General features: G+C 39.1%; 1 protein-coding gene across 17 annotated transcripts in view; it reads right to left on the reverse strand.

Annotated features, from left to right (window-relative positions):
• The window catches only part of PTPN20 (protein tyrosine phosphatase, non-receptor type 20), a 109667-nt gene extending 96045 nt beyond the window's left edge, over positions 1 to 13622 (reverse strand). For 6 of the 17 annotated variants that reach the window (XM_011950349.1, XM_011950342.1, XM_011950334.1 and 3 more), the window contains exon 1: positions 13189 to 13250. Coding sequence is in view for 5 of the 17 variants with exons in the window: in XM_011950343.1 (XP_011805733.1) it covers positions 13189 to 13195 (7 nt within the window). In the remaining 12 variants the exon portion in view is untranslated. Of the gene's footprint in view, positions 1 to 13188; positions 13310 to 13522 lie in introns of those variants that run through there. The other 11 variants (XM_011950343.1, XM_011950335.1, XM_011950339.1 and 8 more) reach the window with 6 other exon arrangements.
• Between the last annotated feature and the right edge of the window lie 1099 nt (positions 13623 to 14721).

Here is a 14721-nt window from a genome sequence, read left to right on the forward strand (position 1 = left end):
TTCTCAGCACCACATTGCACTTATTCCAAAATTGACCACATAGTTGGAAGTAAAGCACTCCTCAACAAATGGAAAAGAACAGAAATCACAACAAATTGTCTCTCAGACCACAGTGCAATCAAATTAGAACTCAAAACTGCACAGTTACATGGAAACTGAACAACCTGCTCCTGAATGACTACTGGGTAAATAACAAAATGAAAGCAGAAATAAAGATGCTCTTTGAAACCAATGAGAACAAAGACACAACGTACCAGAATCTCTGGGATACACTTAAAGCAGTGTGTAGAGGGAAATTTATAGCACTAAATGCCCACAAGAGAAAGCAGGAAAGATCTAAAATCAACAACCTAACATCACAATTAAAATAACTAGAGAAGCAAGAGCAAACACTTTCAAAAGCTAGCAGAAGGCAGGAAATAACTAATATCAGAGCAGAACTGAAGGAGATAGAGACACACACACACACACACACACACACACACAAAAGCCCTTCAAAAAATCAATGAATCCAGGAGCTGATTTTTTGAAAAGATCAACAAAACTGATGGACCACCAGCAAGACTAATAAAGAAGAAAAGAGATAAGAACCAAATAGATGCAATAAAAAATGATAAAGGAGCTATCACCACTGATCCCACAGAAATGCAAACTACCCTCAGAGAATACTATAAACACCTCAATGCAAATAAACGACAAAAGAAATGGATAAATTCCTGGACACATATACCCTCCCAAGACTAAATCAGGAAGAGGTTGAATCTTTGAATAGACCAGTAATAGGCTCTGAAATTGAGGCAGTAATTAATAGCCTGCCAACCAAAAAAAGTCCAGGACCAGACGGATTCACAGCCAAATTTTACCAGAGGTAAAAAGAGGAGCTGGTACTATTCCTTCGGAAACTATTCCAATCAATAAAAAAAGAGGGAATCCTCCCTAACTCATTTTATGAGGCCGGCATCATCCTGTTACCAAAGCCTGGCAGAGACACAACAAAAAAAAGAGAATTTTAGACCAATATCCCTGATGAACATCCATGCGAAAATTCTTAGTACTGGCAAACTGAATCCAGCAGCACATCAAAAACCTTATCCACCACGATCAAGTCAGCTTCATCCCTAGGATGCAAGCCTAGTTCAACAAATGCAAATCAAGAAACATAATCCAGCATATAAACAGAACCAAAGACAAAAACCACATGATTATCTCAATAGATGCAGAAAAGGCCTTCAACAAAATTCAACAGCCCTTCATGCTAAAAACTCTCAATAAACTAAGTACTGATATAATGTATCTCCAAATGGTAAGAGCTATTTATGACAAACCCGCAGCCAATATCATACTGAATAGGCAAAAACTGGAAGCATTCTCTTCGAAAACTGGCACAAGACAGGAATGTCCTCTCTCACCACTCCTATTCAACATAGTGTTGGAAGTTCTGGTCAGGGCAATCAGGCAAGAGAAAGAAATGAAGGGTATTCAGTTAGGAAAAGTAGAAGTCAGATTGTCCCTGTTTGCAGATAACATGATTGCATATTTAGAAAACTCCATCGTCTCAGCCCCAAATCTCCTTAAGCTGATACGCAACTTCAGCAAAGTCTCAGAATACAAAATCAATGTGCAAAAATCACAAGCATTCCTATACACCAATAACAGACAAACAGCCAGATCATGAGTGAACTCCCATTCGCAATTCCTAAGAAGAGAATAACATACCTAGGAATCCAACTTACAAGGGATGTGAAAGACCTCTTCAAGGAGAACTACAAACCACTGCTCAACAAAACAAAAGCAGACACAAACAAATGGAAGAATGTTCCATGCTAATGGATAGGAAGAATCGATATCATGAAAATGGCCATACTGCCCAAGGTAATTTATAGACTCAATGCCATCCCCATGAAGCTACCAATGACTTTCTTCACAGAATTGGAAAAAACTGCTTTAAAGTTCATATGGAACCAAAAAAGAAATATAGACCAATGGAACAGAACAGAGGCCTCAGAAATAACACCACACATCTACGACCATCTGATCTTTGACAATACTGACAAAAACAAGAAATTGGGAAAGGATTCCGTATTTAATAAATGGTGCTGTGAAAACTGGCTAGCCATGTGTAGAAAGCTGAAACTGAATTCCTTCCTTATACCTTATACAAAAATTAATTCAAGATAGATTAAAGACTTAAATGTTAGATCCAAAACCATAAAAGCCCTAGAAGAAAACCTAGGCAATACCACTCAGGACATAGGCATGGGCAAAGACTTCATGTCTAAAACACCAAAAGTAATGGCAATGAAAGCCAAACTTGACAAATGGGATCTAATTAAACTAAAGAGCTTCTGCACAGCAAAAGAAACTACCATCAGAGTGAACAGGCAACCCACAGAATGGGAGAAAATTTTTGCAACCTACTCATCTGACAAAGGGCTAATATCCAGAACCTACAAAGAACTCAAACAAATTTACAAGAAAAAAACAAACAACCCCATCAAAAAGTGGGCAAAGGATATGAACAGACAGTTCTCAAAAGAAGACATTTATGCAGCCAACAGACACATGAAAAAATGTTCCTCATCACTGGTCATCAGAGAAATGCAAATCAAAACCACAATGAGATACCATCTCACACCAGTTAGAATAGCGATCATTAAAATGTCAGGAAACAACAGGTGCTGGAGAGAATGTGGTGATTCCTCAAGGATCTAGGACTAGAAATACCATTTGACCCAGCAATCCCATTACTGGGTATATATCCAAAGGATTATAAATCATGCTGCTATAAAGCACATGCACACGTATGTTTATTGCAACACTATTCACAATAGCAAAGACTTGGAACCAACCCAAATGTCCATCAATGATAGACTGGATTAAGAAAATGTGGTACATATACACCGTGGAATACTATGCAGCCATAAAAATGGATGAGTTCATGCCCTTTGCAGGGACATGAATGAAGCTGGAAACCATCATTCTGAGCAAACTATCACAATGACAGAAAACCAAACACCACATGTTCTCACTCATAGGTGGGAACTGAACAATGAGAACACTTGGACATAGGGTGGCGAAAATCACACACCAGGGCCTGTCATGGGGTGGGGGGCTAGGGGAGGGATAGCATTAGGAGATATGCCTTATGTAAATGACGAGTTAATGGACACAGTAAACCAACATGGCACATGTATACCTATGTAACAAACCTGCACATTGTGCACACATACCCTAGAACTTAAAGTAAAATAAAAAAGAAATAAAGTAAAAGAAACAAAATAAAATAAAGTTGGCAAAATATCTAAATTGACACCTCCTAAAAGAAGTTATAATGGTGGCAAATAAGCATATGAAAAGATGCTTAGCATCATATGTCCTTATTGGAATTGCAAACTAAAACAACAATGAGACAATACTATATACCTATTAGAATGGGTAAAAAACAAAAAACTGACAATAGCAAATGATGGTGAATATATGGAGCAACAGGAACACTCATTCATTGTCAGTGGGAATGCAAAATGGTACAGCCTCTTTAAAGACACTTTAAGCAAATTCCTTCAAAGCTACACATAGTATTGCCATACTATCCAGCAACTGTACTCCTAGGTATTCACCTAATTAATCTGAAAACTTACATTCACACAAAACTTGCATTCAAATGTGTATAGCTGCTTAATTCATAATCACACAAAACTGGAAGCAACCAAGATGTACTTCCCAATTTGAACAAACTGTGATGTATCCACTGTGGAGACAGAAGTTACTCCATTTTGGATGCTAATCTGATGAACCCCAGTCCTGGAAATGCCTCCTGATTCCTACCTTATTTCTTATCCATAGTGTAAGAACATGTGGACCTTGATGTTATCACACAAATTATAGGCTATGATACATAGAGAAATCTTGCCTGTTCTGGAGGGGTGTCTTTACTTGTCTATGGAGCATATATACACTCTTTCCCTATGGTATATAAACCCTGAGTCGGGGGAGTAATGGTGTGAACATCTGCCTCTCTTAAAAGAACACATTTCTGTCCAAGAACACATTTGTCTCCATAAGTTCCCCCTAAAAATCACCCTCTGCCAATAAACTAGATATGCCTGCCTCATTCTTTGATTTCTTGGCTCCTTCTGTATTTGGGGGTTATTTTGCATATATGGCCCTTTCAAGGAGCATCTATCTATATAATGATAAACAATAAGCTATCAAGCTATAATAAGATATGGAGAAAGCTTAAATCAATGTTTCTAAAGAAAAGAAGCCAATTTGAAAGGCTGCATACTATATAATTCCAACTATATGACACTGTAGGAAAAGCAAAGCTTTTGAGACAGCAAAAAGATCAGTGGTTAGCAGGCGTCCAGGGGTTGAGCTGGAATAATGAATAGATGAAGCACAGAAGACCTTTAGGGCAATGAAACTATTTTGTATGATACTATAATTGTGGATACATGACATTATACATTTGTCAAAACCCATAGAAATGTACAATATAACTAGTGAACCTTAATGTAAACTAGAGACTTCAGTTAATACTAATCTATGGATATAGGTTTATTAACTATAACAAATGTACCAAACAAAAGCAACATATTAACAATAGGGAAAACCATGGGGCTGAGGGGGTATACGGTAACTTTCTGTACTATCTGCTCAATTTTTTATAAATCTAAAACTGTTCTAAAAGTAGTCTATAAAATAAGATTTTTAAGAGTGAAAAGAACAAGAATTTAAAAAGATAATTGTCTAAAGCAAAAATAATGACAATTACATGGTGGAGTTTATAAGATATGCAGATGTAAAATGTATGGCAATCATAACACAAAGTATGGGTGGGAAATAATGGAAGCATACCGCTGTAAGGTATATATATTATACTATATGTGAAAAGATATATTATTTGAAGGTAGACTGTGACAAACTTATATAGCCTAGAGTAACCACTAAGAAAAAGAATAAAAAGAAGGAGAAGAAGCATGGAGGAGAAAAAGCAGAAGCTTTTCTCTGAAAAGGGCAGCGTGGAGATAAAATGGAGTAAAAAATTGAGTAAGTAAAGCAAGCCTCATTTAAACCAAAAGAGTATAGGAAAAGAAGAAAATAGATTACAGCACAGGTAAGGCAAGTGCAAACCTTGCAAGATAACAGATTACAATCTAATCATATCAATAACTATATTAAATGTAAATGGTCTGGCCATCCAAATTAAAAGTCAGGGATTGTCTGACAGGATTTGAAAAGTGAGATCCAATTATATACTGTCTACAAGAAACCCACCTTACCTATAAAGACATGATAAATTTAAAAAATGCAAAAAAGATAATCCATGTAAACACCGATCAAAAGAAAGATAGAATGGCCATATTAACATCGACAACATAGACTTTAAAAAATGATAAACATCTCCAGAAATAAAAAGAAATAAAAAGGGGCATTACATAATACGTAAGAATTCTAAATGTGTGTGTATCCAACAACATAGCTTCCAAAGTGATAAAATGAAAACTGAAATGAAAAAACAGAAAAATCTACAACAATGTTGGAGACAAGTAGACAGATAATAAGGACAGAAAACCTGAACAACACTATGAAGCAATTTGGCCTAACTTTTATAGGGCATCCCAGCCAACAACAAAATAAGTATTAAAGTAGACATGGAACATTCACAAGGATAGTCCATATTCCGGGCCTAAAAACAAACCATAAAACATTAAACTGAAATACAAAATATGTTTTTTAAAATGGAATTAAAATATAAATCAAAGAAATACATCTTTAAAATTCTCAAATATTTGGAAATTAAACAATATATTTCTAAATAACTCCAAATTCAAAGAAGTGACAAATGAAACTATGCAATATTCTGAATTGAATGAAGGTAAAAATACAACATCAAAATTCGTGGATGCAGCTAAAACAGTGCTGATAGAGAAATTTATAGTATTAAATATTTATATTAGGAAACAATAGAGGCCTCAAATGAGTAATCTAAGGTCCTACTTTAAGAAATTAAAAAAGAAATTAAATCCAAGGCAAGCAAAAAGAGGGAAATAATAAAGAGCAAAAAATCAATGAAGTGGAAAATAAAAAACAACAGAGAAAAATCAATGAAATCCAAAACAGGTCCGTGAAAAGATTTAAAGAAAAATTACTAACCTCTAGACCCTCAATGTCCAGTAGAACTTTGTAGAATGATGAAAACATTCTATTTAGCAGCACCCTCCAATATGGAAGCCACTTGTGACTACTGGTCACTTAAAATGTGGCCAGTGTGACCGAGGAACTCAATTTTCAATGTAATTTTATTGAAATTAATTTACATTTAAATAGACACATGTGACTAGGGATAACTATTGAACAGTGCAGCTCTAGACTGACTATTGAAAGAAAGGAAGAGGGGAGAAGGAAAGAGGAAGAGTTAGAGTAGGGAGAGAAAAAGAGAGGCAGAGAAGATGGAATACACAAATAACCAAAATCAGAAATGAAATGAAAAAGAGGACTTCACTACAGATCCTAATGTTAATGCCATTAAAAGGATAATAAGAAAGTATTACAAACAACTATATGCCAAAGTTGATAACATAGATGAAAGGAACTAATTCCTTGAAAGACCCAAAGTATTAAAGTTCACTCAAAAAGAACTGAGTAGCACATAAAATCTGAATAGCCATGTATAGTTTTAAAACTTGAGTCGATGGTATAAAACTAACACAAGGAAACTTTAGGCCCAGACACCTCCCTGTTGAACTCTACCAAACCTTTAAGGAAGAATAACACTCCTATACAAAATGGTCCAGAAAATAGAAAAGGGAACACTCTCAAGTAATTTATGAGACCGCCATTAACCTTGATACCAAAATCAAGAATATTACAGACCAGTATCTTTATAGACCAATATCTCTCATGAATATATATGCAAAAAAAAATCCTTAACAAAATATTATCAAATAGAATAGATTTATTTCTCCATTTATTTGGTTTTCTTTCCCTCTTCAATGTTTTATAGTTTTTAGTATTCAAATATTACAGAACTTCATTAGATTTATCCCTCAGTTTTTCATGTTTTTGACACTATTGCCAATTGTGTTTTTAAGTTTTAATTTCCAATTGTTCATTGCCAGTGATAAGTACAATTGATTTTTGTATATTGGCCTCACATCCTGTGTCTTTGCCAAAGTCATGTTATTTCTAGTAGCTTTTTTGTAGATTCCTCAGGTTCCTACATAAACAATCATGTTGTCTGCAAATAAAGACAATTTTATTTCTTCCTTTTTAATCTGTGTAGTATGCTTATATCTTTTCCTTCCTTTATTTCACTAACTAGGACCTCCCTATAATGAATAGAAATTATGAATGGAATATCCAATGTGGTGCTGGTATAAGAATAGACATATACCTCAGCAGGAAAGAACAGAGAGATTAGAAATAGTTCACACATAGTAACAATTGATTTAGGAGGGGAAAGGTGTCAAGATAATATAATGGGGATAGGATAGTGCTTTCAACAAGAGTGTTGGGGAAATGAGACATCCACACACAGAATTATAAACTTCACCCCATACTCACATTATGTACAAAAATCAACTCAAAATAGATGACAGACCTAAATGCAAACTCTAAACCTATAAAACTTCTAGATGAAAACTTAGGGGAAAACTTTTGTGACACTGGATTAAACAAAGATTTCTTTTTTTTTTTCCTTTTTTTTTTTTTATTATACTTTAAGTTCTAGGGTACATGTGCATAACGTGCAGGTTTGTTACATATGTATACTTGTGCCATGTTGGTGTGCTGCACCCATCAACTCGTCAGCACCCATCAATTCATCATTTATATCAGGTATAACTCCCCAATGCAATCCCTCCCCCCTCCCCTCCTCCCCATGATAAGCCCCAGTGTGTGATGTTCCCCTTCCCGAGTCCAAGTGATCTCATTGTTCAGTTCCCACCTATGAGTGAGAACATACGGTGTTTGGTTTTCTCTTCTTGTGATAGTTTGCTAAGAATGATGGTTTCCAGCTGCATCCATGTCCCTACAAAGGACGCAAACTCATCCTTTTTTATGGCTGCATAGTATTCCATGGTGTATATGTGCCACATTTTCTTAATCCAGTCTGTCACAGATGGACATTTGGGTTGATTCCAAGTCTTTGCTATTGTGAATAGTGCCGCAATAAACATACGTGTGCATGTGTCTTTGTAGTAGAATAATTTATAATCCTTTATTTCTTAAGACACTAAGCACAAACCACAAAAGAAATAATTGATAACTCGACTTCAAAATAATTAAAATCTTCTGCTCTTCAGAAGATAGCATTAAGAAAATGCAAAGTCAAGCCCCAGTCTAGGAGAAGATATTTGCAAAACACACATCTGAGGAAGGACTTATGTCCTAAATATATAGACTCTTATAACTCAAAAAGAGGATGACCCAATTTTAAATAGTCGAAAAATGTGAACAGATACTTCACCAAAGAAGAAACATAGATGGCAAATAAATACATGAAAAGATGTATTTTCATGAACTGGCCAACACAAAAATGCAAAGGAAAACCATAACGAAATACTACTACTACATACCTACTAGAAATGCTAAAATCAAGCACACAAACACAATCCAATACAAAGTGGTTCTGGTGAAGATGTGGAGCAAATGGACTCTCATGCATTGCTGCTGAGATCACTATTTACCATCCTACTTTACTTTTCCCCAAAGCACTTTTCATTACCTTAAAGTTTGCTTACCTATGTAAGTCCATATGCATCTTCTCACATGTTTATTGTCTACCTCCCCAATATAAGTACTATGAGGCTGGCAACTTGGTCTGCCCTGTCATCACTGTGTCATTCTGGCACCAAGAACAGTGTCTGGCAACCTTTACCTATTTGCTAAAAGTTGAGGAAGGAGTGTAAAGAAAAGATACTAAGATATCTATACGTGAATGTACGAAGGCAAGGAACCCAGTCACAGCAGTCTACAGAAGGGCAACCTACGACTGTACGAGAAAATTAATTTAGACCACCAGGAAGCTGCATGGTGTAATGCATGATTCCCAGTTTCTGCTGCACATTAGAATTAGCTGGAGAGCTTTGCAAAATCCCAATTCCAGGCCACACCAGACAACAAAATCAGCATCTCTGAGAATGGAACACCAGCACTGGTAATTTTTTTTTCTTTTTCTTTTTAGACGGAGTCTCGCTCTGTTGCCAGGCTGGGGTGCAGTGGCGTGATCTTGGCTCACTACAATCTCCACCTCCCAGCTTCCAGTGATTCTTCTGCCTCAGCCTCCCAAGTAGCTGGAACTACATGTGCATGCCACCACGCCCAGCTAATTTTTGTATTTTTAGTAGAGATGGGGTTTCACCATGTTAGCCAGGATGGTCTCGATCTCCTGACCTCATGATCCACCTGCCTTGGCCTCCCAAAGTGCTGGGATTACAGGCGTGAGCCACTGCGCCCAGCCAAGCACTTGTAATTTCAAAGTTCCCCAGGTGATCCCAGCGTGCACTCAAAGTTGAGAATCACTGAGAAAATGGAACCTAGACCTTGGAAATGTACACAACTGAGTGTGCAAGCTACTTAACCTCCCTTAGCCTCAAAATTCTCATCTACAAAACGGGAATTATATGTACCTCCCAGAGTTGCTGAAATATTGAGATTCCATATAAAGCTCTTGGGAAATGTAAGTTCTCATCCCCAGGGGAAACTTGATCAAATCTTCATAGCTTAGTGTAAGAAATGCTAATTCTATCAGCAATTCACATTTTTTGTTGTTACCTGATTATCATATTGAACATTTACATTGGAGAAATTCAGAAATGCTCATTTTTCCACTTTCCTGGTGGTAAGATATTGCCTGAAGCTATGTTTAAATTTTCAAGAGTAAATAAACTATGGCGGGAAATCTAGCTGACTATGCCAGTGATTTTCAAACCTAGCTGTACATTAGAATCACAAAATTTCTCAAAAATGAGAAATTTTTTTAAAGAAACACACCAATGTCCAGACCTCACCCAGGCTAAATTAAATCAGAATCCCTGGGGTGGCTCCAGAACATCAGTATGTTTTTAAAAAGCTGATTGAAAGGTAATTGTAAAACACAGGGCTTAAAAGCACTGATTTGTACTAATGATATCCCATGCTAACTGCACATCACAGTCACTTGGGGAGCTCTTAAAAAAGTTGATTGATTCCAGAACCCTGCTGAGACTTACTGATTCAGAATCTGTGGAAGTGGAGCCTGTCATTCTGCAAATCTTCATAAAGCTCCCACTGGTGATTCTGATGCAAACTCACTGAGAATTACTAATTTTTATCATACATTTACTCTACGTGTTGCATATCAGCAAAGATCACTTAGAACTTTCACTGGTCTCAAATGCCAAGCCTGCCAGTCACTTTTAATCAGTAACTGACACAACACATCATAGTAACTCCAAAGACTTTACAGATCTTTTCAGAACACTTTTATGTCCAGCCCACTGACCCACATCACCTACCATATACTGTGCCCAATACTGGCCATGCAGTCCATTGGCCTTTCTAACCAAATTCCTCTAAATGGGCTCCTGATCTGGGAAAAGCAACATGGAATCACATTACTTCCCAAGCCTTATTCCCCTTTGCTAAGCGGTATGCAATGCCAGGATGAATGAAATGAACTCTATTGGTCAAATGAGTCTGAATGAAATTTGAGTTGTTTTCTGCTCCTAGAAGCAAACTGTTATCTATTTGTTTCCCTCAGAGAGATAAACTCAGAGGAAACAGGAGTGATCCCTGAGGTGGGAATAATATAGTGGGCTGCAATTTTAAAACTCTGCTTAGACACAATAACAGGACACTTGGAGTATTATTTTGATCAAACCAATCAGTATATACTGCTCCATGGTAGTACTAGCAAGCAGGTGATAATAGTGGCATTTAAACAACCAGGCACTCTATTAGGCATATTGAATATATTAACTCATGTGATTCTCAATTGCAATGATAATAGCCCTATCAGGCAGGTACTATTATTATTTCCATTTTGTCAAAAAAGAAACAAAGGCACACAGAAGTTAGATGATTTACCCAAAGTCCCATAGCTACTAAGTGGCAGTTTTCTGAAACCAGGCATTCTGGCTTTGGAGTCCAGCATGTTAAGTACTCCACTGCAATGCAGATGAGTGATGGTGAAGCAGTTTAAAAAAAAAAAAAATTGCTGTCTGCAGTAGAAACTGGAGGTCAGGGTATGTGTACCTTGGGCAAATTACTTAACCTCTTGGAGCCTAATTTTGCATCTGAAAAATCAGTAACATAATTGTACCTGCCTTGTAGAGTTGAGGTGACGATTAAACAAGATTATGCATGTGATGTGCTTAGAAAAGTGCTTGGCACTTTCAAGAGCTTACTGTCAGCCATTATTGTTATTTGTATTTTAATACAGCTCAAGTGGTCAGGGAGAAATGAAAACCTATCAAACTGAAAATTTTCCTGCTGATCTTAGATTTGTAGATTCTATAGATTACTAGCGCATCAGATCTAATACGAAATGCAGTCATAAAAGATTTTCACAAAAACTTAAGGACTGTTACTGTGAAAAACCTCAGCCCAAACAGTCGAGAACAATGCCTCTAAAAAGCAAACACCCTCAATTATCACGCTGTGTACATGTAACCGCAACAGGAATCAGACTTCTGAGTAGCTGCAAACTGTAGTTCTCTGTGATTGGAGAACATGCCCCAGAACAGTCTGTCAGGTAGTAATTGCCAGCCCTCCTCAGTCACGTATGTATAAACAGAAAAGAAAAACAAAATGAGGGCTCAAATAAAAAGCGTTAACATTCATCAAATGCCTGATACTCTATTAAATGTTTTTCATGCATTACCTTATTTAATCCTCACAACACCCTTCCGAAGTTGAACACGATACAACTACACTGGTTTGTATCACTTTAAATGCATGACTACACATCTCAAATGGGCCCTCAGCACTGCCTGGGAATCCAACTTTATTTCTCTAGTAAGTTCACTTTCACCCTCTCTAGGACTCTGTCACATGTCTCTCCTCCAAGTTCCCACACCTTTCCTCTCCCCTGCTGCCCTCCCTCTCAGCTGATGGACAACTATACCAATAGACTCTCTTCCCACCACCCTCCATATCTGCACCTGTTGTCTCAGCTACTCCTCTAGTTACAACAGAGTAAGTGTCGCTGCTCATTTCAAAACCAACTACTCACTTGCGTAGGGTCTCCTCCTCTCTCAGGTATTCAACAGCTACCCTCTACAATGTTCCCCTCTTTCATCTGCAGCAGTTTTTCCTTTCTATGAGTTTAATCACATTGCCATATAAACATTCTGCTTTCTTCTCTCTTGGAAAACCTCTACCCAACCTTAATGCCCCTCTTTTCCATTAAAGTTATTCTTGTCAAAATGATTAAAATCCTCCTAATTACCAAATTCATCTTACACAGTAACATTCAACATGGTTGACCACTACCTCCCTCCCTTTTTTGGCTTCCCTTCTTCTTTGTGTACACTATTAAACTAGATGTCTTCACCAGTCCCATATATTTTAAATACTATGTACAGTATATGATGCCGATTTCAAAGATTATCTCTAGCCCGACATCCTCCAGGACTTCAGATTTAAATTTCTAAAAAGTATATTTGATATCTCAACCCAAATATCTACTAGATGATTTATGTGTGTATATTTCACCACACTAAAAAAAAAAAAAACTACCAGGTGACTGATAAATGGAGACAAGGTGAATAGGTAATATGAAAAATCGAATGTGCTAAATGTTCATGGCACCTGTAGGTGGTAGGTGGTAGGTGGTCAGAGCCCTCTGTAAAATTCTCCCCAGCTTATGCTTATGTCTAGTAAGTTTTATTGGGAAAAACCTACTGGGCATCTCAAACTTAACACATTCAAAATGTAAGTACTGATTCCACAACTTCCAAAAATGAAACCTACCCCATCCTACAGTTTTCCTTGAATCAAGGCTAGCATATGAGGGCCTTGCCTATCACATTCAGTGATATTCAGAGCTTCTGGAACAGCGTCTGGCACACAGGAGGCGTTCAAAATAGCTGCTGAATGGATTGATGAATTCATGTTATTTATTTCTAGGTCTCTTTACCTCCACCGGCCCTTGAGTCATTGGGAAGTTCTTGGCTGTCTTAGCGCCTGATGACGACTTCTTACTAATCATACCACACAGCTGCTCCTCAGGGAGTTGGTGGCCTTCCCCTGCCACAGAGCCACAGGGTTCCTGTCCCAGTCCCGTCACGCATAGGCGCCCCAACACGCGTCACAGTGCAGCTGGCATCACATGGCCAGGATCGGGTCCTGCCCTCGGGCTGCAGCGACACTACCTCACAGCCCAGACCCACCCGGGCAGCCTCCCGGGCCAGGGCCACAACTCACACCTTGGGTCGCCTGCACATCAACGGCATCTTCACGCCCGTCCTCCCACAGCCCGGCGCGGCGGCCTCCCGCACGCCCCCTGCCCACCTGGGCCCCAGTCACCTTTCCTCACCTGGGCCTGCGGGGCCGCCCCAACTGCCCCGCTGCAACCCTAGCAGCCTCGTCAGTTGGGTCCACGCCAAGCCCGCCGGCCTTCTTCGCTGTCCAATCCCACCTGCGCCCGCGAGCCTGCGCACTGGAGCCTCGCCCTGCGCTGGGGCCCTCCAGGGACAGACAGAGCCTGCCCCTACCGGTCTTCCAAGGCACTGAGAACCCGTGGGGGACGCCGCTGTAAATTCCCTGCGGGCCCTGTGCACCACCCTGTGCGCATCCCCCTCTCCCAGGCCAGGCTGATAATGCCAACAGCTGTCTGAGCCATGCTTATATCCTGAACCACTGAGGACTGTGTTCTCCAGGAATGCTCACCTGACCCACACCTGCCCTCTAAAACCCTACTGAGTCCTCAGAGGGCTGGGGTGGGGGTCCCTTTGTAGTATCAGAGCAGGGCAGATAGGCTATTGCAAAAGGAGTCAGATCCTGTGCCAGAAGATGAGGTCAGTTGGCTACTAGGTCAGTTAAGACAACTTCAGCAAGCGTGGTCAGTGTAGAGGGAATTCAATCGTAGAGGTTGCCTGAAAATAGGAAGCCAGGATCTTTTTATCTTGACGAACACACCTCTATTCATTGGTCCTGACCAGAGCCACTTTGGTGAATCCAATTACCCTGAAGGTGTGACAAGACCTGCCTCACTTATCCCCCAGCCTTCAATGCTGGTCCCACAGAGAGCCATATGCTTGAGCTGAACTGCAGTTAAGCAGCGACAGCCACCCTCTGTCCAGGCTCTGAGGCCAGCTTCCTGCTCTGTAGTCACTGACAGTGAGTCTCTACAGAGACTTTTTCTTTCTGCATCAGCCAAGGTACCCTGCAAGCAACATATGCCATTGCCATATGTCTTTGTTTGTGTTGCTACAAAGCAATACCTGAGCCTGGGTAATTATAAAGAAAAGAGGTTTGTTTGTTTCACAGTTCTGCAGGCTGTACAAGAAACATGGCACCACCATCTGCTTTTGATGAAGGCCTCAGGAAGCTTCCATTCATGGCAGAAGACAAAGGAGAACCAATGTGTGCAAGACAGAGGAAGAGAGAGAGGTGGGAGGTGCCTGGCTCTTTTCCACGACCAGTTCTCATGGGAACAAAGAGTAAGAACTCACTCACTTCCACAAGACTAGCACCAAGTCATTCATAAAGGATCTACCCACATGATCCAGACAC

The sequence above is a fragment of the Colobus angolensis genome, unplaced genomic scaffold (genome assembly GCF_000951035.1).
Source record: "Colobus angolensis palliatus isolate OR3802 unplaced genomic scaffold, Cang.pa_1.0 Scaffold306, whole genome shotgun sequence".
NCBI lineage: Eukaryota > Metazoa > Chordata > Mammalia > Primates > Cercopithecidae > Colobus > Colobus angolensis.